Consider the following 25,672-nt stretch of genomic DNA (forward strand, 5'->3'; position numbering starts at 1 on the left):
CTTGAATTGGCGCCTCTTCTTGATGTTCGAGGTGCAACTTGACCCTGTCTGGCTTTATAGTCATTTCGATATAGACAATATCGTATCAACAAATTATGCTTTTCTTTACTCTTCTCCCCCGAATTCCTGAGTTACTTTCATGCCGCCTCTTTGGATACTTCGACGTCGTCAATGATAAGAGCTCCAGCTTCTTTCATACCCTTAAATAAACCATGTTCCACTCCAAGAGGGTAAGTGTATGTCTTTTGAGCGAGGATAGATGGTCCGGAAGGCGGTGACAATTCGAGCTGTGAAAACCAAATCAGTTTAAAGAGATCTAGATAGGATGAGTGGTAGGTAGGTAGAAGCAGAAACTAAACTTACGAGAGAGATGAGATCATCGAGCATATGAGCTTGACCCACTAACATTCCTGCAAAGGATTCAGATTGGATATGAACTACGTGAACGTGGAAATGGTCTATTTGTGAAGTATTCATGAGCGTTGGCCTGATTTGTAGCATCGACACAAGGTATAGTGCGTTGATTTCAGGAGGAAGAAGGGAAGTGTTTGGTCGATGAGGTAAAATGGGAACTCACAATAAGAAGGTTGATAGTGAACGAATAATCTCAATTTATTCTGACCAACTCCAAATTTTTGCTTTACAGTATCGAAGACGGCTTGTTTAATTGAATTCAATAATGGTATATGAGCTTTTGTGAGATCCCTCAAAGACCTGATGGATTGGGTTTGCACCAGGACGGTCAAGTACTGAAAGGTGTAAAAGTCCAAAGTCAGCTTGGTTGATCAACAGAACTATGGCCCGTCCCCCATCCTTTATCTTTCGATGTCTTTATTCTTTGTGTTACATGAATCTTGTGGACGAGGTTGATAAGACTTACCAGAGCGTTCATGGAAGTTTGATCCCATTTCAGATCAGGTAGAATGACAAAACCATCTTGTTCATCTTGTTTCCTATAAAGGATCCTATCTGCTTCTTTCTTGCCATCTAGGATAGCGTAGACCCTATGATATACAGGAATGGATTAGCATATTTCTGAACTTTATTTGAGATTCATTATCCACTCCACCCCAACATTTCTCCAAGTAGGACCACACAATGTCCCTCCTCATATACGGGCCCAGACGTATGTCTTCAAGGAAAATCGACATTGACTTACCATGCCAATCTACTCTCATCAAACCCGTTAATATAATCCTGAACGACAGTCTCGTAGATTTCTTTGGTTTCACAAACCATATATCTTTCTTGAGCCGAATACTTCTTGATGTGAATTTCGGTAGCTGGACAAATTATCTTGATTTGAAGATCTGGTGATCTGTCAGGAGTGGAAGGTGACCATGCGTGAGTTGAGAAGTACTATTTTCGGTAGATATGCAGGATCACGTCAGCTCAGATTTACCAGGCTTTTGTCGCTGAGCCGCTGTTCCTCCTCTTCTTTCTGTTCTTCCTCTCTTCGTGTAACTCTTTCTCCATGTATTTGTCTCCTTCTCTATACGTGTGGTCACTCATCTACATGTATGTTTTTCGCGCATTCTCGAAATCTCTCTTCTACCTCGTTTTGATCACTCTCACGTCATGACTTCTATCGTACTACAAAACAAAGCATGTCATTCCTGAATTTCTACGTACAGGTTGATTCTCCAAAAACACTTCCAACTTCTCCAAAGTGTTAATCAATTTGGCAGCATTACCACTTTCCAAGACCGTCTTTTGAATATGTATTATAGCTGGTAGGTCGTTCAAAGTACCCAAAACATAGATCGATCCTGTTAAAGTTGATTCTGATAGTTTACGAGTAGGTGTAAATGAAGATAATCCTTCTGCAGTAATGACCACCGGACCAACGGAGGGAAGAGGATCTGACATGACTGAAAGGATTCTATGAAATTTGGAATTCGAAGAGGTGAACTTATAGCTGATGTGAGATTAAAAATCCCGAATGAATCAAAGTTGAATGGAGAATGTGCTTTATCTCAACGTCTCGAACAAAGAAAGTCAGGCTCGAGCGTGTTGGCATTAATCCGACCATGCGGCATCATCCGTACTTCTTCCATGACGATATATCGAAGACGTCTCTGTTGTATGCATTCATCACTTCATATATACAAAGCAATTGAGCCATATTACTAAATTATAGCGGGAAAGGAATACATCAAAGCATGGTGTCCTATAAACAACAATAGAGGACATGTAAGGAAACCAAAACGTCAAAGAAATCAAAAAGGCGCGAGTGTTTCTGCACTGAGTAATCTAAGGCCACCATTGAGCGGCATTCATTTCTTTGATCAACGCTGCTTCATCTGTAATGCCATCAAGTCGTCAGCTGTGGATAGGCATCAAGGTACGCGCAGCTGCGAGTCACTCACCTAATCCTCTCAACTTCTCATTAGTGTCTACACCTTCTTCTTGAGCTTTCTTGACTACTCCAGCAGCTACTTTCGCACTGACTTCTCTTATCCTTTCGAGTCTAGGATACAGTAATCCCGCAGCTTTCTCTTCTTCATTCAAAGCCTCAGAAAGTGAGATTGCTGAAGCGGTGATCATTGCACTTGAGACTTCTTTTGCTCCAGCTTGGAGTGTACCAAATCCAATTCCGGGGAAAACAAGGAAATTATTACCTTGTCCTGGTTCCCTTAATTTACCATCTCTTGTGATTGGAGCATAAGGTGATCCAGATGCGAATAGTACCTTTCCATCTGTCCATTCCAAAGCATCGGAGAAAGACAATTCACATTTAGATGTAGGGTTGGATAAAGGGAATATTATAGGAGCTTGGTTCAAATCTGCCATTCGTCGAACGACATCTTCACCGAAAGCACCAAATGTAGTTGACAGACCGACAAGAGCAGTAGGTTGAACGAACTCGACGACGGAAGCGAGAGAAGGATATTCTTTACCCTCAGTGTCGTTTCGGATAAAGTATTTCTTGTGGGAAGCGAGTTTGCCTGCAACGACATCAGGTCGTGTGGATGTGATAAGACCCTGTGGTGATCGAAGCCTTGTTAGTCGCGTCGCAAACTCTCTTTCTGCTTCGATGAGCTCACCTTGGTATCAATCAACCAGAATCTCTCTTTGGCCTCATCCTCTGACAGACCTTGCATTCTGAAAAAGTTCATCATTTCTTTAGCGACACTGAGGAGTTGAAGTCAGCTTTATACCTATTTCATCGTCGATGCAGCTTACCCGACGGCAGCACTGCCACCACCGAGGAAAACAACTTTATGATCTTTAAGTGCTTTTCCTGAAGCAGCAGACGCTTGTTTGGCAGCCGCCATGAAGCCACCAAGGATGACTGAGCCGGTACTATACGGACATAATCAGCTATTTGAGCCTGTAAAATCTGAAATGAATATCTTGCTGGACTCACCCCTCGATGTCGTCATTGAACATTCTATATTTGTTCTTGTATTTCTCCAAGAAAGCAAAAGCAGCCTCAGAGTAGAAATCTTCATGTTGAATGACGGCATTGGGGAAGGCATTTGAAGCAGCTGCCATGAAACAGTCCATGAATTCAGTTGCCTAACAGTGTAGTCTGGAATTAGCTATCTGCAGTTCATGAACAAGTACCATAGCTGACTTACCTCTTCCAAGCCTACTCGAGGTCTTCGAAGACCAATGTAAAGAGGATCATCTCGAATAGATTCGGTATTTGTGCCCATACTACCACGATACATCAGCTTGTAGCTCCACATAACAAACGATGAAAGACTTACTCAAGAACGACCGGTAAACAGCCATGAGGATTTACACCACCTCCGGCGACGTAAAGGTTCAGTTTACCGACTGAGATTCCCATTCCTCCTATACCAAGATCACCAAGACCAAGAATTCTAGAGCCATCAGTGACAACGAGGATTTGAGGGGTTGTAGAAAGTTTAGAAGCGTATTCAGAAAGGATTTCGGGGATTCGATCCTGTTAATACAAGATATCAGCTATGAGCACTGACGAGATTAGACACTGGGGCATAGCTCACCTTGTCGTCAATTGAAAGATAAAGACCTTCTGGACCTTGGTAGATGTGAGAATACTTTTGACAAGCTTCTCCGACGGTGGGGGTATACACGATGGGTGCACTACAGATTCAATTGTCAGCTCTTGTACTTGTAAATGGACATCACGACAGTCATGTGATGATGAACGCTATAGAGGAGTGAAGCTCACAGTCCAGTCAAATCATCTCTTATAGCAGAGAAGTATAGATTGGGATCATCCCTTCTGATCTTTGAAAGATGCACATGTTTCAGTAAATCCGTAGGAAGGTTTTGTAGATGTGCTTTAAGGCGAAGGAGGTTTTGTTGAGAGCTGACGAGAGGATGTGGGGATGATGACCTTGAGACTGATCATGTGTTTTAGATTAGTAATGATTTTCAAAAACACAAGTCTTGTGATAAAAAGGATTGAGATCAACGATTAGGAAGGAAACGATGGTATACTCACTTGACTTAGGTTCCTCTCCATTGGGAGTGAGAGGAGGAGTAGGTCCACTCCCATTTAGAAGGGATGATATTGATTTAGCGAAAGTGGTAGTAGCAGCAGTCATCTTGTTTGACCTACTTGGTGTGTGATGACTTTGGTTGATAGGTGTTCTTATACGATGTGGTATATATAATGAGGAAGTTGAATGATATCTTCTTGGGGATGGGGAAGGGGTAGGTAGCACGAGACGGCGAGTAGTAGTGTTAAGTCTTGGTGAGATAGATCGATGTGTTAATGATCTCACTTTAGTTGTAGAAGATGAAGAAGAAGAGGAAAAAGAAGAGAACTTGTTTGAAAGGGAAGAGGAAAGAGAAATGGGAAAAGAACAAGTCATAACTCTTTATATAACGATATTGGAATGGAGTAAAATGACGGAATTCAGAGAGTGTGCGGAAGAGGGGAGAGACTGGAGATGGAATTAATCGGTCACTTGATACAAGATTTAGGATTCACAAACAAAGTGCAACTGACTGACTATTCGAGTGAAGTTCGGGTGATAGATAATAAATTCGAAATTATCTTTTTGATGTGAGAATTGCGTATGATATTTTAATTACGAGTCTGTGGGGTAAGAAAAGTAAGAATGGGATATCTTGTGCCTGATCTGACAGATATCAGAATACTTTCTGAAGGTATGTGACTGACACAAAGAGTCGGTTGGGGAAACTGAGACGAACAAAAGGTACGTTAGGTGGGATTGTATGGGGATGAAGGTTGAGATTTAAACGGGTGTTGATCAGCTCAGCGCATTGATATCGACCGGCTTTGCCTACGTTATACTTTATATTCCCCCACGATGCAAGATGTCCCAAACTCCCAATCACTCTTGACTCGATCACATCCATGTCTAGCACGTTAAGCTACAAGCTCTTAAACGAGTCTTTGAGTCTTTACACACTTACCCCAATACGAAGTTGCTTCAATCTGAATCTAGACAATTCCTAAATTTTCCCCACATCAAAATCGCTCTTCTCCGATTATGTGGTAGTTTGATTATTTTCGAATCTAATCTCGATAATTCGAAAATCATTCTTCCTACAAAGGCACACAGAGTTGCGAGTTCTTCCGAGTGCTACGAGTATTTTTAGAGTGAGGAATGAGTTTACCGATCAATCGGATTTGCCGGATTGATCACTCCGACCCTTGATTATTTTCGAATAATCTCAACAGAGTTGTGAAATGCAAGTGATGTGAGGAGTCGAGTTCTGTGAATGTGACTGAACTGTGAGATGTCTCACTTCACGTTGGAATTAATCAACCAAAATCGTCCAATGTCATCAGACAACAAATGCTCGCATTGGAAGAGCGCTCTTCTGCTCGTGTGATCATCTTCCTTAAACGCGTTGATAAAAATAAAATCTTATCTCAGGGTTCGAATTCGAAATTATTTATCTGCAGACCACTGAGTCACGTGATGGTTAAGCCTGCCACGTGGAAGTCCTTGCCGTCCGTTCAAAGGAGTCTTGACGTAACCACTTTCTTTTGTGCTCTTCCTAATGTGACCGAAAAGATCATTATGATAAATGTTGACACTCGATATAGTCTGGTACATATATTGCCGCGTCTGTCATGAGCGCCCTGCAACAGCCCGGACTGAGCTACAAAGGTGGGTCTTGAAAATGGGTGATGCACAATGATGAGGTGATCCGTCTTAACGGAACTTGAAGCTGATCACGAATCGCTCTCGTAGAAATAGCTGATGCTATAATTTCTTTCCGTGAGTATCCCTTCCTACTTTCTTGCTCATTCCATCTCCTTTTGACTGTCAAACACAAAAAGCTCATGTATTCTCGCTCGTATCTTTGACAGTGGAAATATCACTCCACAGTATACTTTACCTTCGATCAGTTTATCCAGCGTCAACATTTACGAGAAGACGAGCTCATTCCGTACCCGTATACCAATCTAGACATCCTCAAGTTAGATCCTATATTACCAATGTGATATCCTCTCTGGCACCAGAAGTACATAATGGGAAATTAAGAAGGATGACCGTGGTTTTTAAAGGTGTTGAAGATGGATTACCTAGAGAAAGATTGATTTTCGATTTGGGTTATCTAGGTGAATTAGATGAATTGAAAAATGGAAGAGGGATTGATATTGGGTAAGTATCTTCATTTTCACATTATCAGCTTTCTCCTTTCAGTGTTTATACAGGTGATGGTCGGTGAGCTGATGTTGGTCAAACGCCATGATATGTAGGTTGATAGGTTCTCCAAATGCAGATGAATTGGGTTTGATGTTAAGAGGGTTCTTGATCAAATTGAATGCTCTAGATGGCCAATTACTAGAGTGTAAAGGTGAGAAATCGCTCTTCCACAGTGGCGCGATCGCTCAGAAATCGTAGCCCTCTCTTATCAGCGTACCTACCTCCAAAGTGCTGATCTTTTCAACTGACACTAGGAGACACCACTTTTGCAGTCATCATAGAAACGAATGATTCCTTGGAACCGTCGTCTAACAATAATGAGGATGTGGTGAGTGTCATATAGACTCTTGAACCTCCTCAACACATCACGCTCTTCAGCTGCCAAGTCTCGTAGCCTTCATTCGCTACTGTCCTCCAGACTTGCTAATCAATGCTCAATTCATAGACCGTTCCACCATGGATACCGGCTTTGGCAAATGATACACTCCATCCCCCAGCTTCTCAAGATCTAGACGCTTGTCCTGAAAAACATGAACCGTTGCTGAATGTGAAAGCCGTTGAGACAGGTGTGATAGATGTACGTTCTCATGCGGAACTCTGAATCGTGCAAATCGAATGGATAGATACTGATCACTTTCATCGTGTAGATACGACTCATGGTACAAGAATGTATAGCTAAAACGGGAGTAGAAAGATTGAATCCTCCAGTTGAATAATGTTGGATATGTAACAGGAATGGCAGGTAGATGACTTGCAACCAGCGTCATATGGGAACTCAAGACTTTGTTGTACAAGTAGAATCAATGGTTGCAGATGACAGTTACGTATGTATGTACATGCGATGCATCATATGGTTCATTGATCTTATATCATTATATATACAAAAGACTTCTTACGTTTTACCTTTTCTTTTCTTCTCACCATATCCATCTAGTATCTTCTCTCACCCTCAAGTCCACTTTGGTTTCCACCCAATCCTGAACCGGGAAGATGACTTTGGTTTTGTCCTTGACCGAGATGATGACCTTGACCTTGTCCGCCTGTAAGTCCTTCACGGTGATCACCTGTAAGACCTTGACGATGTTCACCTGTAAGACCTTGGTGACCTTGACCACTTGTGAATTCATCCCGACCTTGACCGGCGATACCTTGGTGACCTTGACCAGTGATACCTTGATGACCTTGTCCACCGGTAAGTCCATCGTGATGACCACCTGAGATACCTTGTTGACCATTGTGACCTTGTCCACCGATGATGCCTTCCGGTCCACCACCACCGAATTTCTCTTGGCCCAATGGTAAACCTTGATTGTGGCCTGCGATACCTGAAGTACCGTGGTTGTGACCGATACCGGTACCACCGATACCACCATGGTTGTGGTCACCAGTCAAAGCGTTGTTGTGGTTGTGGTTTCCAGTTAAACCGGAAGCACCAGGGGCGCCGAATCCTTCACCATGTTGACCGTGAGATGAACCTAATCCAGTCGATTCATGGTTTCTAGTGGAAGAAGAGATTTCACCGCCGCCTAAACCTGAATGTTGACCTTGGAAAGGTCGTCCGACACCGTCATAGGCATGACCTTGTTGTGAGTGATTACCGAGACCTGCACCTTGGGCAGTAGAAGAGGGGAAAGGTGTTTGTTGGTTATTGATACCGTGTTGTTGGTGTTGGTGTTCGTTGTGACCGACGTTTGAGTGAGGGGCATTAGAGTTATTGTTGGATAAGATTCCCCCTTCACCAGTGTGGGAACGAGGACCAGTGTGCGATTTGTGGTCATGGTCATGTTCACCAGCAATGCCGGTACCGGTAGCAGCACCAGCACCGTGTTGGCCGGCGTGAGAGTGTTTGGCATCGACGGCATGTTCTCCTACTGGTCCACCGGGGTTTTGACCTTCGTGAAGAGTGTGGTTATAGCCTTGAGCACCACCTGGAGGTCCTGCGAAACCATTTTTCTTGGCTTCTCCTTCGGCGACTTTTCCTGGGTTGCTAGTGACTTTGCCGACTATCGTACAGTGTAATGTTAGTTGCAGCTCTGGTAAGATGTAGGACGATAGGGTGGAGTATGATTTGGGAAGATGGAGTACGATTTGGGAAGATGGAGTGAAGTGAAGTCAGATGATACGTCAAATTCAACTTACCTAACTCCTCAATTCCTCCTCCGATCTTTTGACCGATAGATGGTTTGGCTGCTTGTTGTCTAATACGGTTGACGGGTCAGATGAGCTATGACTAACTAACTATTATAAAAGGGTGAAGAGGACTTACTCGTTATGCGACATATTGAATGGTTTGAACTTGTTTGATAATTCTGTTTAATAAGATATGAAGTGTGATTGTCTGATATGATATTCAGTTTTTAAGGAAGTGAATAGAAGATGTCGTACTTTATTCCACTGTTATATACCATTTTTTCCCTGGTAAAATCTTCCAACACAGCATTTGTCGAAGGGGGAGTTGAAAATGAATCATCATCGCGTCATCCGACGTAATTGATCGTCATAACGTGAACTCGAGTTGTGAGACTGTCACGGGGTGAAGAGAGGTCACAGCAACGATGAAACAAAGGGAGCAGTAACGAGGAGAGGGAGAATGACGACGGTTGGGTAGGAACGAAGCTAAAGGATATGTGTAAAAGTGGGGAGTAACTCCCCAATATTGAAAGTGTCTGGAATGTTCTTCTGCACTGCTTACTAGACTACAATCGTCCTACACCAATGTCCACCAACTGCGGACTTGAAACGTGGAGCATGTCCTCATTGGTGAATGATCAATGAGGAATGATCAATGATGATGATGAATCATCTGAGCCAAGCGAAGGCGTGCGGTGGGATAAGATAAAATAATTGGGAGGATGACGACATTTTCAGGGAAAAGCCTCGGCCGGCGGTTGTTATTTACGTATGACTCATAATTCGGCTCGGATGTTTTTCATGTCTGATGCTTAATCATAATCGTAACTCAGCGAGCAAGGTGAAAGGTGAAAGGTGACTATTGATAGTAACCTAGAGAACAACTTGATCACCTACTGCGTGTCATTGGAATCTTTACTTCTGGCTAAGGGGCGAACTCTTCTATCTGCACGATTGAAAATTCCCAATACGGAGTGTATGAATTGTTTGCAATCCATCCAGTCGCTTTCCGCGCTTACCCTAAGAGTGTATAGCGCGAATACTATATGAAGCCATGTGAGGTCAAGTAGTTACTGGTCAATTGATCTGTCCTGTAGATATTGCCAGATATACTTGAATGATCAGCGCTGGTATTTCACTCAACTCTGGCAACATGCGCGAGTATCGAGCCATCAGGCTTGCTTCGTTCCATAGGTGGCTGCAAGCGGGAGAGATCCAGAGTATATATGGTGACGAGATGTATGACAGGTAAAAATATGGGTCAAACACTACTCGAGTGAATCTGAAATAGCGTAACGATATTATACTAGAATGCGGATTCGCCCCTGGGAAGGAACGGCTCTTGAGAGTCACACCTTATTGTTACATGTGCATCACTTGGTTCAGTGGGTCATCTGACGAATGTGACCTTCCTTGCTTCCTTTTGGAGAGTCTCTACATGTCTGACAACTGATCAGCGGTAGCACATCGTAGTAACTTGCAAAAAATTTTGGCAATGTCAACAACCAGATATGACAATCAGGAACACAAATCGTTATCGGTACGTAAACTTGCCATAATGTTTATCTCATACGAGTACGTTTCCTTCTTGACGACATTTTTTAAATTTGATAATGTGTGGTTCAAATCATTTCGTTTTATCAACGGATCTGAAGTTGGAGATGAAAGCTTATATATTGGAATATTATCGTGAGCAGAGACCTCGACAGTGTCCTGTGCCAGATATGTATAAGTTGCATACTCCAGAATATGAGAAGTACAAAATCCATTGTAAAACGACAATACAACCTTTGTCTCCTGATCACGTGTTGTGCAAAGGCTGATGCTGTATACGTAGGACAAACCCTAATAGACGGTCTTGTAGAATCCATGAGGGAAGCTTCTTCCGAAAGGATTTGTTTTTCCAACTGTGAATGAATTTATGTGAATGTCAGCATTAGTGTAATTGTTTTCAAAGATTTACCGTTGGTTACAAACGGATGAAGATGAAAATCAGGATGAAGATCAGGACGAAGATGAAGTTCAGATGAGAGAGAGACAGGAGCAAGAATTGTGCTAGAGATCAAACGAGCACTCACCGAAACCACCTAATTCGGGTCTTAGAGGCATTGGACCATATTTTGGCCAACCATAATTAAACCTTGAACCCTGACCACCACCTTCCAGTGTATATCCATACATACCTGTACCTCTACCTTCTTGAGCGGCGATAACAGCGGGGGGTAATCCCCATTCAGGAGGGAAATCAGGTGTATTCCAAGGTACGTATCCCCAATACCCACTCGAATCTCCACCTGACTGAATGGATAGATGCGGTCCATTCATATTTCCATTAGGGAAAAACGACGCTCCTGGATAAGTCGACAATAATGGATGGAGTGCGAATGCCATTTTGGAAAAAAACTACAAATGAGTTGAGGTATAATAAACTTAGCGCTTGGTATTCTTAGCTATACAAAGTAAGGCGTTAAAGTGGATGGACGATTGAATACTCCAGATTCGCGTAAAGGAATATCAAAAAAGGAAGAAGGGAAGCGATATTGACAGTCGCTTGAGAACGGTTATATATTGACAGCTAGCGAAAAGATTGTGTCCCCGTACTCAGATCTCTACCGGGACGCAAGAACTAAACCATCAAACAGGGACGACGGGAGGACAAAGGAGTACTTCACATTGTCATTTTCCATGAGAACAAAGAGATTAGAGTACATTCTGCAAATACTCCCTTTCTTTGTGCTAGATCGTCAATTTAAGAGAGATGTCCTTTAGAGATTAGGAAATGATTCTGTGACCCCTTATAGGGATAGTATTCAGATCACTTTGATCGAATCAGGGGCAGAAATCGAAACATTTGACCTTAACTCAACGGATCCCTTCTTTGAATTTTGTGCTTTGAGCCAGTGTATGCGAAGCGAAGCACCTGGCTTTGCATCCTCACCAGATTCTCGTTTGAGGAAAGATATGATATCAACTTGTATGTCTATAGATTTACAATTGTACGGTCGACTTTATTCAGTCCGATCCATTCCCGGATGGTCATCTTCTTGGAATCGAACGATTTTCTTTCTCCTCCCTAATTTCGATTTCAGATCCCCTGTTTGAGCGTTCAGGTCCACATTCTCGTCAGTCATTCTTGATGTTGGTATTATTTCATCTCCAAACGTTCCCTCTCCTAGGCTATCCAACAAGTTACCTGATTCATCTAAAAATACCTTGGCTGACCATACCCATACCAACTTCTTCCTGGACCGCCTGGAAACGTAGCTTGTCCCATTTGATCGATAGGTTGATTTCCATAAGCTACACCTGATTGTCCTCCGTATGTGTATGGGTGCATTCCCTAGTTGCAGGGTAGAACGATCAGCGGACTTTTCACTTCTTTTTGGCTTCAGATAGATGTCATTGGACTCACGGGACCAGCTTGAGCTTCACCCATTTGGCCGTGGTTTCCAGGCATACCTCCCAATGGTCCACCTTGCATCATCCCATTCATCATCCCCATACCACTCATACCCTGCATTCCGGGCATACCTTGTCCCATTCCCTGAGGCATTCCCATTCCATTCATCATGCCCGGCTGCATTCCCATTCCCATTCCCATCCCTTGCATCCCGTTCATTCCCATCTGATTCATCATCATTGGATTACCCATCATTCCACCTCCAGCACCCATGCCCATAGCTCCTGGCATTCCCATCGATCCCATTCCAGGCTGAGGCATCCCCATACCTGGTATTCCCATCGATTGAGGTCCCATCATACCTGGGCCACCCCCCGTCATTCCTCCTTGCATAGGCATCTGGTTCATCATCGGGTTTTGCATACCGCCCATGCCGTTAGGTGGTAGGCCGTAAGACTCTGCGATTGTCGTGATCAGCGGTCCTAAACCTTGTGGGACGCAATAAGGGGCGGTTGGAGTAAGGCGATGCGATAATGAATAATGGATAAGTGATACTCACGATTGTGGAAGCTTCTTCGCCTTTGATGTCGCTCATCGTCAGAATCGCTGTCGTTATCAGCTCCGTACCCGGAGTGTCGAGATCCGTATCGCCGGTGAGAGTGTGAATGAGGAAGGTCGTAGTGCTGCAAGGATGGGAGTGTCAGCTTTATTGCGCAAACGGTGTGTAAGACAGCTGACCCTGTCAAATAGGTACTTGGCGGTGGCTGCGGCGTACTGAGCAGCGTCTTCTGTGTTGGCTCTTGAACTTCGAGGCTGGACTCGATCCCAGAGACTGAACACTTCGAAGGGGTTAACCGATGTTTCAGCGCCAAGATCCATCATGAGGAAATTTGGGGATTTTGTAGGACGAAAATGCTGTTGTCACTCACGTTCTGCCACTGCTAGACCAACGAGTCTCTCCCTGTTTTCCTGACTTGGATTAGCGTGATAAGCAGAATAATGATCTCGATCCCAGATCCTGCAATAACACCCCAATGGTAGATCACGTCAGCTCTCTCATCTGTATCACATTGTGAGGCATGATTAAGTCACAGGTAAGCTTGATAAGCGGCAGCACCACCCAAGGTTTTGTTGCCTGCATCAGCACCTTCAGCTTGATAATATACTCTGCGATGAGCATCTCTCGCTGCGTCTTCGGATAAATGTCGATTTGCGAAAAAATTCGTTAGGCTTGATATCTGTTTATCCAAGAAATTTGGAGAATTAGGAGAAGCAGAAGAAGGTTCTTGTAAGTTGTTTTGATACTTGTGTTTATGTTTGAGATATTGATATTCTCTTAACAAACGTACAATGTTGTCGAAAAATGATCTTTCAAGTCTTCCTCCGTTATATTGGGCGTTTGCCTATGAGTGAGAGTGGAAGCAGTAGTGCGTAGTGACAGAGTAGTGGAAGGACTTTGCCTGTCAGCCGAGCATAGGATTTATGGAGATGCAAAAATCACTCACCAAGTCCCATGCACCCCATGTCGCTTCAGGTTTGTACACGGAAGTAGGTAAAGTATAATCGTATCCCTAAAACGACACAGTGAATCAGTCTTCTCTATCTTGAAGATATTCTCGCCTTCGGGTAACAGAGATACAACATACCAATTGTCTATAAGCTTGACCGTAACCTAGTCCGCCCATTGCCATAGGATTGGTCATAGGTTGTAATTGAGCTTGTTGCATTTGCATTTGCTGTTGCAATCTAGGATCCATTCCACCCATTCCCATACCGATACCTCCTCCGCCACCTCCCATCATCGGTGTATTGTAGTATTGCATTCTGGACTGCAGGTTTGATTGACACAGGGCACGTAAGTAATAGAAGAAAGGTGATTGCCAAGGTGGAGTACTCGTGAAAGTGGGATGATGACAATGGTAGTATTGATAAGAAACTGGGTAGACAGGGCAATAGTTGAGTGAAACCGGATAGATCGATGATATCGCGACGTGATTATATTGATAGTTGAGGCAGGTTTAATTTCTGATTTATTCGGGTGACCATAGATGATGGGTATAGCAATGAGTTTTGGCTATTGAGGTAGTGAATTTCTTTTACACTCTTTTCATGTTAGTTATCGTGTTGTGAAGATGACCAATGAACAGGATAAAGAATGCACGTGGACTGGCATATCAGTAGAACAACAAGGAAAGACAAAGTGGCGAAACTTGATTGTTATGCACTGTTGTCATTTGCTGTGCATGATGTGTATGTGTGTACATATATGTGTGTGTGTGTGTGTGTGTGTGTGTGTATTTGATCGTCGTCAGTGCGCTGTGTCATGAGACTGCTTCTCCTTTGTGAGTTAAGTTTCGATAGGGTCATTAGTAGGTCCAAGCGTCGAAGTCATGTATGTCGTGCTCATGTACCCCACGTCCCATCACAACGGCGATAGAGAAAGAAAAGGCAGCTTGTCATGAAGTTTGCGAATATATTCTCGTTGTAAGAATGAGACTCGGTTGATATGTATATAACTTAGATAGTTGTCGAGCTCGAGAAACCGCGATAATCTCGGAAAAAACGTCGTATTTAACGATTTTCTTACTTGTTTCGTCCCCCACATGACTCATTCGTGGCTGTGGCTTGGATGGATTTAAGGGAAATTTCATGGAATAATTACACACCCGGACTGAGCGATTTGACAGCGCATTAGAAATAATTGGTTAGCGGAATCATTTCGTTCTTCCGAAATTCATTAGAAAAGCATTAGAAAAAGAACATCGTAAGACGAAACGATCATCGCTTTTTACCCTGATTATCAGATCAATCAGGCCACATGGGATCTTGTCGATCACTCAAATGGAGGAATGTTGAATCTGTTTCAGTTGTTCTAAAAAAGAAAAGAAAGGAAAGAAATCCGATACAATAAAGAAAAAAGACAACATAAAGTATCGTATGATTTCAAAAGTACACATATAACAAGACAAACCTTTCTTCAGATTATCTATCTGGGATAAGAACTTATCAAAGCACATCAAAGCTCACACACAAGTGATCAACAGCAAGTGCATTCAAACCAAGTCGGCATCCTCTACTTTCGAATCTTCACTAAAAACAGTACATCTCGTGTCAAACGATTCGAATATCTTTTCACTCGATATAATACCACATCATTCAGCGCAACAATGTTAATATGGATATGTACATATTTCTACGACAAGTATCGAGTCAGGAGAAACAACAACCGTAACCCTTCTTAACAACCTTCGAAATTATCTATTCACCTGTATCTATACATGGATGGATTGATCATGCCAGCATGATTTGGTCGGTTCAAGAAGATTCATCTTACGGCGTATTGGAGAGGACGTTGGTCGTGGATAACTTGATCGAACCTTTATGATCAAAATCGATATTAGGTAATGGTGAACCGTTTTCATCAATCATCCAATCTGGCATCAAGTGATTACCCACATCCACATCCTTATTGGCATCTTCATCTTTTGCAAAGGTTGATTCATATCGAAGTTTACTTGGACTTTTCGGTTTGGGTAATAAAGATGGTGGTTTAATCCTTGATATCCTCTTCTTGATGGAATCTGAGGTCGAAGATGGCGACTTAGAAGGAGTATGAGAAGAAGAAGAAGCAGAATTTGCTTTGGTCACACTGGAATTGGGATTGGAAGTCTCAGGTGGCGGAGGGAAATTTGGACTTGGATTGGTATTGATCTCTACATTCGACTGACTCTTCGGTACACGAGGTGGGAAGGTAGGACTTGGATCGATATTAGGATCAAGATGAATACCATTTCTTGGAGGTGGAGGAGGGAAGTTCGGACTCGGATTATCATTTTCAAAACCAGTATCGTCGAACTCGTTATATGATATACCGATAGGTTGAGCAGAAATCGGTGATGGAGAACGTATATCCAAATCCAAATTAGAATTAGAATTTGTAATGGAATAGATACTACCTGAATTCAACTTTGTATTCATCTTGGTTAATTCAGGTGAATATCTATCATCGATTAACGATCCGTTCCATGAATATCTTTTTCCATCATTCTCCGCATCTTGATTATCGTTCTCACCAGCTTCTTCTCCGTATCGAGGGAAAGGGAAAGAGGCGCTGGTGGGAGTAGTGGTAGTAGTGGTAGAAGGTGGTTGTGTAGATAATCTAAAATTCGGAATTGGACTTGATGCAGTATTGGTAGGATCAGTAAATGAATATGTTGATGAATGTGTATATGCAGTATTTGGTTCTGGGAATTTAATTGATCCTATTGATATCCTATTGTCCGTTGTCGTTTTCGCGTCCATATCAATGATAGGATCTGTAGTTGATTGGGTACGGGTATGGGTATGAGTAGGTGTAGGTGTGTATTCGCCTCTTATGGGATTATAAATCTCTTCAGGAGATGTGATCTCCCTTAGATACGGATTGGAATTAGGATTGAAATCGGTGCTGGGATTTGGACGAGAAGGGGATTGATGTTGATGTTGATATTGGGAATCATATGATTTTCTGGGTATATAAGTCGATGCAGGTGAATTTGGATAATAACTTTGTGGTCGACTTTGAATTTGTGTTTGACGCTTGTGTCGGATCAAATTAAAATTGCGAATTTCATCTTCTTGTTGTTGTTGTTGTTCTATATTATGATTATCATTATGATTGTGGATTGATGAAAATCTATAATTCGTAGTTATGGGTGGTACTGAATTAGGTGGATAAGGAGTTCTCATCTTTAACACTGCTGAAGAAGTATTTCCTTTTCCATTTTCATTTTCGTTTTCTTGTCCTTGTGTTTGGCTTTTGTCTAGATCAATATGTAGAGGGTTATAAGGTATATAATTTGATATAGGTCGCTGTGATCCATAAGATGAGTAGATCGAATTACCATACGCGCTATCATTACCAATACGACCATCAAAACGATATTCGGAATCGGGCGTATATCCATATCCGTCATTCCCATAATAAGATTGTGCATATCCATGAGACGAGTTAAAAGGGGTATGACCAAAACTTGAAGTCGTACGATTCCTCTTGTGTCCAATTCCAATTCCATTTCCATTAGGATCAAGATCATGATCATGAACAGCGCCATATACGGGATTGACTCTCTCCCATCCAATTGGGAAAGTAGAGTTAGAGTTAGAATTAGAGTTGTTGTAATTTAGATATTTTTGCTGAACTTGATTATTGGCTTTTCTCAGATCTGTTAAATAAGCTGTCTTCCTCCATAGTACATTCCTTCCATTTGTCCTTCTCATCCCATTCCCATTCCCATTCCCGTTCTCGCACCCTTCAAGAGGTGATAGGACATGGTGTGAATCGAACCACATCCCACCTCCACGATTCCGACTCAGGACAAGGGAATTCGTATTCCCATCGCCATTGCCATTGCCATTGCCATTGCCATGTATGCGTTGATCAATCAATCCATTGGTGGATCCAAATGATATGGGTGCATTCCCAATTCGATTCGAACCTCGCTTGAAATTAGTTTGAGAATGAGAATGGGAATTGCCACGACCACGACGCCGAAAGAATGATCGTAAGGGTTTAGGTATAAAACGTTTTTGTGATCCCCTCGTCAAGCCATAGAGACAAATAAGAGTTATGATGAATAATACTGAACCGAAGATCAAGAATACCTGAGCTGTTTTTTTTTGTTTTTTTTTTTTGGGTGCAAGGAAAGGTAAATTAGTCTCCTCGATTGTGTGATCCAAAATAGAGCAAGTGGAACAAGTAGAGTAACTCACTAGAATGAGCTTGAAACCAATCTTCCTGACTTCCTATAGTCTTTCCTTTAACATCTTGATCATCGTTTGTGAGATGAGGTTCTGCTCTTTTTGCAAGTTGCAGTTGAAGTTGATGTTGATGTTGAAGTCGATTAATATGTTCATGTAAAGGAGACATTTCTATTTTCTGGTGGTGGTCCGAGGTGGAGTTGATGTATTTGATACAGTATCTGCTTCACCTTTCCCCAATTATTCCAGTGAACGTCGATGTAACGAGAGAAGCAGAGTAAGGGAACGACAAAGTACAAACGTTCCAAGGCTCAGAGATCGTATCAATGCCAATCTTATGTACTCTCTCTCTCTCTTTCTCAAATGATCGTTCCCCTTTGACTATATTCGTATTCATCCGTATTCATCCAAATGAAACGCGACTGAAGGTAGGGTACATCATCCACCATATCCCTTTGACTAAAGGCATCTATTTTGTCCTCTCTTCAAGTCATGTCTCAAACATGACAAAGGAGCGTCAGCGTCAGTCTGTTCAACTTCCCAGTGAGTCCAACGTCCTGTCACGGAAGGTCGTTAAGAAGTCATCTCCACATCGCATCCGAGCAGAAACCAATGGCGCTTCATTCGCATCATTCGACTCCTGGCAATATGAGTCATCACCACCACTATTCATTGAGTTAGCCATGTCCAAGCTTGAGTGAGAGTCGTCAATATGGAATGCCAACATGATCGTCAACTTCTCGTACATGCACACGCACGCGAGAACTCCGCAAGCATATAAATGATCAGTAAGTTGTTCGCAATGAATTGATGCATATTTCACATGAAAGCCCAAGCACTCATGAAGATCCCAAAAAGAGATGATGATTATATATACAAATAATGATATGATGATAATAATGACAATGATAACATGATATGATTTGTGATGTTTGATGTTCGATGCATGTTCTTTCTTCTCTATCATCCTTCGCGCACAGCGTGAAAATGTAATTTTGATGATTAAGGTGATACAATATGCAAGGAATGATTTCATGAATTTGATTCAAGATGATTTTTCGTTTCTGTTCGTGGCGTTCAATTCTTTGTCGTTAGAGTGATAAATTCTTGTCTCTTTGTATTAGTCATCTAGACTTTTCATCATCTTCTGTTCCTTCATTTTCCTTCCTGATTGTTGTGATGTCTTCCCTAATTGTGCGAAACAGGCGAGATTCGCTTCACCAATTTCTCACATTCAGACCATCGGCGGATCTAAATCCTTCAGCTTCTAGAAAAACAGGTAGATATTGCATTCCCATCGATCGTCCTATCGCATACGAAGCATTTTCATGACCTTGTTCAGTTGATTCACCATCTTGATCCTGATCTTGATCTTCGTCCATATCAATATCCATCTGTTCAGCAGAGTCAGTACCACTACCATTACTGGAACCCAGTAAAACGCCTAATCTCATTCCACTTCCAGGAGCCGAAAACGATAATTGACTATCTCTTCTCTGAAGCATCTCATCATCATTCAACATTCTGCTGATCGATGTGAATTCTGGAGTGTCGGTGGCGGGCGAACAAGGGAATAAAGCAGGTTGTAAATCTCTTGGAGGTGGAGGCCATAATAATGCAGGTTCAATAGAATCCATTCCTTGTATTTCATCGGGTGTTGGTATCTGAGGGTGTGTAGGTTTAGTTGGAGTTGCCATATTTGAGTTTGAGCCTGATCCAGAAGGGAATCTCCATCCATTCATCGAAGGATGTACAGCTTGAGGAGTTAAATTCAACCTACGTCTACCCATGGGCGTCAGATTTCCAGAAGGTGAATCGAATATTCTTCTTGGTGCAGGTAATCCATCTAGGGAGATGGACGGACCAGCAAATTCAGGTGTGAAAGTGATCGATTTCCTAGTTTCGAGTTTTGGACTTGCTGATCGTCTACCTGGAGCAATAGGCGATGCCGTGGCGAGATACAATGCTGTATGAGATTCTGACAATGAAGATTGATGTAAACCCATCAAGGTAGGTGGTCTTTGAGGTTGAGGTTGATGGTGTTCAGGTGAAGGTGGTGGAAGAGCTGATTGCGAAGCAGCTGATCGATGTCCTCGCATAGGCGCTCCAGGCGCTATACTCATTCTTCGCTTTCCAGAAGCGACAGGACTGGGAGTTCGTGGCGGTCTATCGAATTGACTAGTGAATAGTGCAGTTGATTGAGATGCGTTCTGAGACATGCTATCATCCTCATCATTCTCGTTATCCGATACCAAGAAACTTTTCTCCATTTGAATGATCTCTTCCAGTACATCTCTCATGTCTTTACCCATTCCGAAAGGTAGGGGATCAGGAGTTACTTTTCTTCCTTTGCGACTCGAAGCTGATTTGCTTCCCGTTCGTGAATGCCCTGGTCTTTTGGTAGAAACGGGAACGGCTGGTACCGGTACTGGTGGTATTTGTGATAGCTCAGATTGTAACCATTCTTCTTCATCTTCATCCTCCATTATTGCCGCTCCGATATTCACGTTTGTTCCATATCCTCTTCTTGATGAAGTACTTGCTGAAGAAGGATTTCTTGAAAGGTTTCCTCCTGTTCCCCAAGTTGATGACGAGAAGGAAGTGACCGAACTTGCTACGGAAGGATTTCTGGAATGACTTGAACCCATTCCCATACCTCCGACGAGATCTGGTATAGCCCTTGACGCTGAGGAAGAGACAGACATCATGGTACTTCTACTTGTACTAATTGAGCTTGCCAGACTACCTTCTGCTCTTCTGCGACGTCTTTCCTCTTTCCTTTCTTCTTTCCGTATATCAGCACGAGCCAGTCGACGATAATGTGAAGCATTCCAATCTCCTACATCTTGGTTCGAGGATGACGATGCAACAGAAGATGCAGAGGCGGAAGAGGGGTTACGTGATAATGATGTGGAGATTGCTGATGCAATCGATGGTTGTTGGCAGTGAGAAGGAGTGAAAAGAGGTTCCGAAGGTTGGGCGGCAGGTTTATAGCACAAGGAGGAGAAAGCATCTGATCGTGCACAAGCTATATGTCACGATAACGTCAGCTCAGATTTATATTTACATGATTCCAGAAAAGCAAAGGGACATGAAAGAAACTCACCAACACTGCAATATATTCCACCATCTTGAGTTAGACTTCCACAGAAACATCTACTGCTTGAACCTGGACTAGGTGATAAACTTGATTCTGAATCGCTTATAGTATCATCTAGATATTTCCCGTGTCCTCTCTGTTGTTGTATATGATGATCATTGGAAATCATCTTATTACTTTTCCTACTTCCCCTTGGGACACAACCGGAAGAAGTGTATCTGATGTTATCTGTTTGAGATTCGTACAAGGGGTAAGGTTGGCGATTGTGTGGATGATCTGGATGAAATACAGGTACAGAACTTTGAGATGGCATTTGCACTCGCACTTGCACTTGTACTTGTCTTGCAGTTGCAGCTGAAACGATGGAATAACTCAAGTGATATGGTCGAGCAGTGAAGCTACCTGAGCTTTTCCACTTCCACTGAAAGATTATCGAAAAGAGAAGTGAGAGTTATCAATTGATCAGTTGATGAAGTGAAAAGGGAGAGAGTGGCGTTCGTTGTTTGGTTGAAAAGCTGTGCGGATAATTTGTTCTTTTATTTTATCTTTTGTGTGTAGATGGTTGTTGATCAAGATTTGACGCGTTGATGGAAACAAAGGGCGATCACTGATCTGCCTAAGCTTGTTCTTCTAATAATGAGGTTGTACCATTAATCCAATTTTACGATTCGTCAAGGTTGTTGGACAGTATCGAGTGTGAGTTTGAGTGAGATTGACAATATGGCCTCAATCGATGAAAAATCAGATCCAGTCGGTATCGATGAGGTAGGTAAACAGTCCTACAATGGGATGATGATGATGATGATGATGATGTAAAATTCGTTCAACGAGATAATGAAGGGTTTCCGAGGTGTATTAAAGGGATTTCTTCGAATTATTTGGAATACAAGGACATAAACAACACATGTGAGGGGTATGACAACGTTGGTCAGAAATGAAAGATAAAATAAAATAAAAAAACCTGAGTTGCTGAGCTGCTAAAGAAGAAAAGGAGAAAGGAAAAAAGCAAACACGTCGTTTGTTTGGTTTGTGTGTTGTTGTTAAGAAGGGGGAAGAGAGGAGATGATACATGATGATGATGAGAAAAAAAGAGAGAGAGACGCGTCGTGTTCCAATGCTTTCGATTCAGGGCTCGATAGTGTGATTATCCCACGTGGGAAACGATAATATAGAAGATAAACAAAAAACACGACGCGTCGAAGATGAATAAAAGACATCCCAATTCAATTCAATTCAATTCAGATTTCAGATCAAACACTACGAGTACTACTCACTTCCACTCCCACTTGTCTTGGCTTGTCTTGGCTCATCTTGGCTCTCTTCATTCCACGATCACCATTGGTAGACATCACTCAGTCAAATTCGAGAATCGACTGATCGCATACAGAGACAATTTCATTCATTCATTTCGACATCCGATCGAAAGTGACACATTACTGCGGCACATTACTCGTATCATCCACCCATTCAGTCTCTTGATACGTTGTGTCTATAATTGGCACCGCAGCCAAATGCGTCTTATGTTGAACCCATTGACGAACAATTATAAACAGTAATATGACAAGTTTTGTAATACAGCAATCACGTATACAGTGTAGCCATGTGAATCTAAGATACGGCGAAAGACAACAACTGCAATAGCATCACTGATACATGGAATCCGTATACGAACAAAATCACAAAATCCTGAAAACAGAGACGAAATCATGCTAATCGTTATACACTGTTGACCAAACCTAGCTATAACTATAAAGCATCATTTCCATTCAATGGATCTTCTTTTCCTCTCTAATAGTCTTTTGGCTTTTTTGATATCCCTAGCTTCGACCAAAATATTGGCAGTGTGGAAAGTCGAAGAGTATAACATTCGAATAGGTTTGGAAGACGATGTGAGGAGATCTGAGAATCGTGTCACCAAACCTGATTTATCTATGATTTGGGAATAAACCATTAGATTAGCTTTGGCTTATTTGAAGAATCTAACGATTACTTAGGAAGAGCGAGCCAGTATGAGTGACATAAGATGATTGAGGTATGTTCGTGCGACTTACCTAGATGGTATGCACCTTGGTCTTCACCTGGTCTTTCACTCTCGTCTTCACTCATAGACGGATCGCTCACACATCTTAGATCTAATTGGAGACATCTCTTTCTACCTTTACCTTCACTTTTGAACTCCCTTTCACACCACCTAATTGGAATTTCCCCAACTGAATATTCGGACCTGCTTTCATCGTCGGTGGATGTACTTGGGGTGAATACATCGAATGTGTTTCTTTCTGATGGAGTGGGTGGTAACGAATACGTATATTTTGGGAGGAAATCAGGTGGTGGAGTGAAAGTTTGTCCGTTGAACCGATTCGTTTCAATCTCATCTCGCATATAGCTACCGTTCTCGTTCTCATCTTCACCCTCAGTATCGACATCGGCGTTGACATCATCGTCAGAATGAAAATAGTTATATGACGAGTGATCAGAATGATAATCATCTTCCTGTTCAGGATGATGGTCTTCGAATAGTTCACCACCAGAATGTAGTTCTTCATCTTGGTTTTCCCCATTTGCGAAGAAACCTCTGAGGATTCTGACTTCAGTCACTAAGCTTGTCCCATCCTCGTTTCTTGTATAGCTTATGAACGGCCTAGGTCTTTCTTTCTCAATTTCAAACTCCTCTAAAACTTCAGCCTGTGAACTGCCATTGTCTTTTCGAATCAAGGAAGAGGTAGTGCATCTTTCAGGCCAGACCAAGAATTTCCTAACACGTTCGGACAATCTGTTTTCGGCCGATTTGGAGAATCCCACACAGGCTAAAGGGGGAGGTAAGACGGTTATTTCAGGTGTAGGAGGTGGCATCGATCTTGTGGGTGATGAAGATGGATGAGAAGGTGTAAGAGGTGAAAGTAATGATCTACGTTTAGGAGAGGGTGGTGTCGAAGGATCGATTTGCCCTATTTACAAAAGAGGATATTGTGAGTCAATACATAGTCCTGCAAGTAAGAGTTTTACAGAATTTGGTGATGTGACTGAATCTCACATCCTTGCGCCGAAAAGATGTTTCGAGCTCTCTCGAAATCGGTCTGTTTGACCAAAAGGAAATCTGTAAAATAACTCGATTGGTATAAGATGGATATACCAGCTTTTGCAAGAGGTGCAGAAACGTGTCGCAAGTGAGGTGAATCTGATCTCACAAACAAGCGAAGTTAACAAGAAGAACATTGCCAAAACCGAGAGGGGTGCACACCACACCGTCGAAATGATTGAACAAACGGATGATCAATGGAGTAACTCACCGTAATTATCGATTTCATCTTGATCACCTGAAGAGATTTCGAAAACTCTCCAAGAATTACTGATCATAATTTCGTTTTCGCCTTGAGTGATCACATTTGCCCATTCATGATTGATCAGATCTAGTGAACCGAATATAGCCATCTACGTAGAATCAGCGGGAGATCAGAGTATGTCTTGTGATATACAAAGAATTGAGGGAAAATAACATGTATGTTTTAATTACTCACCTCAATCCGATTACTGGTCATATTGAAAAATTCTGATGATTCAGTATATGAGCGATCGATCGTCCAATATATCTTGGTTGTATAGATATGAGCTAGTGAGATTGGTATATGAACAATTGATACCGGATCTAGTAGGGCACTATGTGTAAATTGAGTGAGCGTTGACATGCGCTGAATAGTTGAGTAGGTGAAGAAGCCAAAAATGTGCAGAACAGATCAAGCAAGGGGAGGGGTATGATGAAATCTCAGCAGATGATAATGGTATAGGATAATCGAGATATCGAAGAAAGACATACGTGATGACTATAGCAGGCATTATGAATACGATTTCAAACTTTCTAATTTCTATTTCTAACAGGTTCATATAGATGTGGATATGCTAGTAGAGATGTGTATGGATTGGAGGTGAGAAAGAGGAGATTGGCTGATAAGTGTGATATGATATGATATGTATGGATTTATATGATTGTTTTCCCTGCTTGTAAGGTGATAGTCTTTGTCCACCCCGATTCCGATGTCTAGTCATTCACGATCGATCCATGTAACCTATGTTCCTCGACGAGGGAGTGATGTTTGGTGATTGGTGATTGATCATGATGGATGAGATGTGGCTTCTTTCGTATTTTCATTTAAAAGCTTCCTCTTTTCCTCGCTTGGATACACTCATCTCAACATCCCATCATCCCATCATCAACCATCAAATTTACAAATGGGCAAGTGGACTAGACCCGGCCGGATTACGGCTGATTGCATCACGACGTCAGGAGGGAGGGAGAGGGGTCCTTTGATTTGCTTTTGATGGTGAGATCGGTAGAAGAATAGCCGTGAACAGCGAGGCAGCAGCGAACTAAAATCAGTAAAGGTAAGTGGGAGATGGATGTTGTATATTAAAAATGGGTAGTGGTCAGTGGGCAGTGAGGAGTGAGAAAGTGGGGAATGGAGGAACAAAAAGGAATATGGAATTTGGATTTGTTGGTCTTCTTCCTTCTCCGTTCCGAATGGGGAAGCGAAAAGGCGTTTTTCCCCTTTTGATGGTAATGCATTGTGATCCGTGGAATCTCCGTCTTCAGCAGTCATTGTTGTTGTTGTTGTTATTGCTGTTGTTGTTGTTTTTCCCTGTTTTTGATGGCAAGTTGATCATCCATAAAGCCGTCTT

The 25,672-nt window shown here is 42.3% G+C and overlaps 9 protein-coding genes across 9 annotated transcripts; 1 reads left to right on the forward strand and 8 right to left on the reverse strand.

The window, feature by feature from the left end:
- Nucleotides 1–137: 137 nt before the first annotated feature.
- IL334_005034 (uncharacterized protein) lies at nt 138–1,869 on the reverse strand (the record flags this gene model as incomplete). Its single annotated transcript, XM_062936748.1, has 6 exons — nt 138–287; nt 364–458; nt 578–749; nt 881–1,004; nt 1,160–1,359; nt 1,633–1,869. The coding sequence occupies 6 exons, from the start codon at nt 1,867–1,869 to the stop codon at nt 138–140; spliced, it is 978 nt and encodes a 325-aa protein (XP_062792799.1).
- A 384-nt stretch (nt 1,870–2,253) lies between these two features.
- IL334_005035 (uncharacterized protein) lies at nt 2,254–4,544 on the reverse strand (the record flags this gene model as incomplete). Its single annotated transcript, XM_062936749.1, has 10 exons — nt 2,254–2,303; nt 2,370–2,985; nt 3,048–3,135; nt 3,187–3,306; nt 3,371–3,522; nt 3,585–3,663; nt 3,717–3,916; nt 3,978–4,077; nt 4,166–4,340; nt 4,442–4,544. The coding sequence occupies 10 exons, from the start codon at nt 4,542–4,544 to the stop codon at nt 2,254–2,256; spliced, it is 1,683 nt and encodes a 560-aa protein (XP_062792800.1).
- Nucleotides 4,545–6,049: 1,505 nt separating this feature from the next.
- IL334_005036 (uncharacterized protein) lies at nt 6,050–7,345 on the forward strand (the record flags this gene model as incomplete). The annotated part of the gene is made up of 7 exons (XM_062936750.1): nt 6,050–6,086; nt 6,171–6,197; nt 6,290–6,584; nt 6,683–6,780; nt 6,884–6,957; nt 7,075–7,206; nt 7,277–7,345. 7 exons carry the CDS (start codon nt 6,050–6,052, stop codon nt 7,343–7,345), a joined length of 732 nt encoding a protein of 243 aa, XP_062792801.1.
- A 214-nt stretch (nt 7,346–7,559) lies between these two features.
- On the reverse strand, nt 7,560–8,909 carry IL334_005037 (uncharacterized protein; the record flags this gene model as incomplete). The annotated part of the gene is made up of 3 exons (XM_062936751.1): nt 7,560–8,632; nt 8,769–8,827; nt 8,896–8,909. 3 exons carry the CDS (start codon nt 8,907–8,909, stop codon nt 7,560–7,562), a joined length of 1,146 nt encoding a protein of 381 aa, XP_062792802.1.
- Nucleotides 8,910–10,604: 1,695 nt separating this feature from the next.
- On the reverse strand, nt 10,605–11,150 carry IL334_005038 (uncharacterized protein; the record flags this gene model as incomplete). Its single annotated transcript, XM_062936752.1, has 2 exons — nt 10,605–10,666; nt 10,838–11,150. 2 exons carry the CDS (start codon nt 11,148–11,150, stop codon nt 10,605–10,607), a joined length of 375 nt encoding a protein of 124 aa, XP_062792803.1.
- An 811-nt stretch (nt 11,151–11,961) lies between these two features.
- Nucleotides 11,962–13,982, reverse strand: IL334_005039 (uncharacterized protein; the record flags this gene model as incomplete). Its single annotated transcript, XM_062936753.1, has 8 exons — nt 11,962–12,099; nt 12,172–12,617; nt 12,719–12,842; nt 12,898–12,998; nt 13,089–13,177; nt 13,252–13,562; nt 13,665–13,730; nt 13,806–13,982. 8 exons carry the CDS (start codon nt 13,980–13,982, stop codon nt 11,962–11,964), a joined length of 1,452 nt encoding a protein of 483 aa, XP_062792804.1.
- A 1,507-nt stretch (nt 13,983–15,489) lies between these two features.
- IL334_005040 (uncharacterized protein) lies at nt 15,490–18,067 on the reverse strand (the record flags this gene model as incomplete). Its single annotated transcript, XM_062936754.1, has 2 exons — nt 15,490–17,807; nt 17,911–18,067. The coding sequence occupies 2 exons, from the start codon at nt 18,065–18,067 to the stop codon at nt 15,490–15,492; spliced, it is 2,475 nt and encodes an 824-aa protein (XP_062792805.1).
- A 1,048-nt stretch (nt 18,068–19,115) lies between these two features.
- On the reverse strand, nt 19,116–21,311 carry IL334_005041 (uncharacterized protein; the record flags this gene model as incomplete). The annotated part of the gene is made up of 2 exons (XM_062936755.1): nt 19,116–20,926; nt 21,005–21,311. The coding sequence occupies 2 exons, from the start codon at nt 21,309–21,311 to the stop codon at nt 19,116–19,118; spliced, it is 2,118 nt and encodes a 705-aa protein (XP_062792806.1).
- A 1,443-nt stretch (nt 21,312–22,754) lies between these two features.
- Nucleotides 22,755–24,832, reverse strand: IL334_005042 (uncharacterized protein; the record flags this gene model as incomplete). The annotated part of the gene is made up of 6 exons (XM_062936756.1): nt 22,755–22,927; nt 23,050–23,946; nt 24,033–24,176; nt 24,289–24,430; nt 24,517–24,655; nt 24,813–24,832. 6 exons carry the CDS (start codon nt 24,830–24,832, stop codon nt 22,755–22,757), a joined length of 1,515 nt encoding a protein of 504 aa, XP_062792807.1.
- Between the last annotated feature and the right edge of the window lie 840 nt (nt 24,833–25,672).

Source organism: Kwoniella shivajii, chromosome 6 (genome assembly GCF_035658355.1).
Source record: "Kwoniella shivajii chromosome 6, complete sequence".
Lineage (NCBI taxonomy): Eukaryota > Fungi > Basidiomycota > Tremellomycetes > Tremellales > Cryptococcaceae > Kwoniella > Kwoniella shivajii.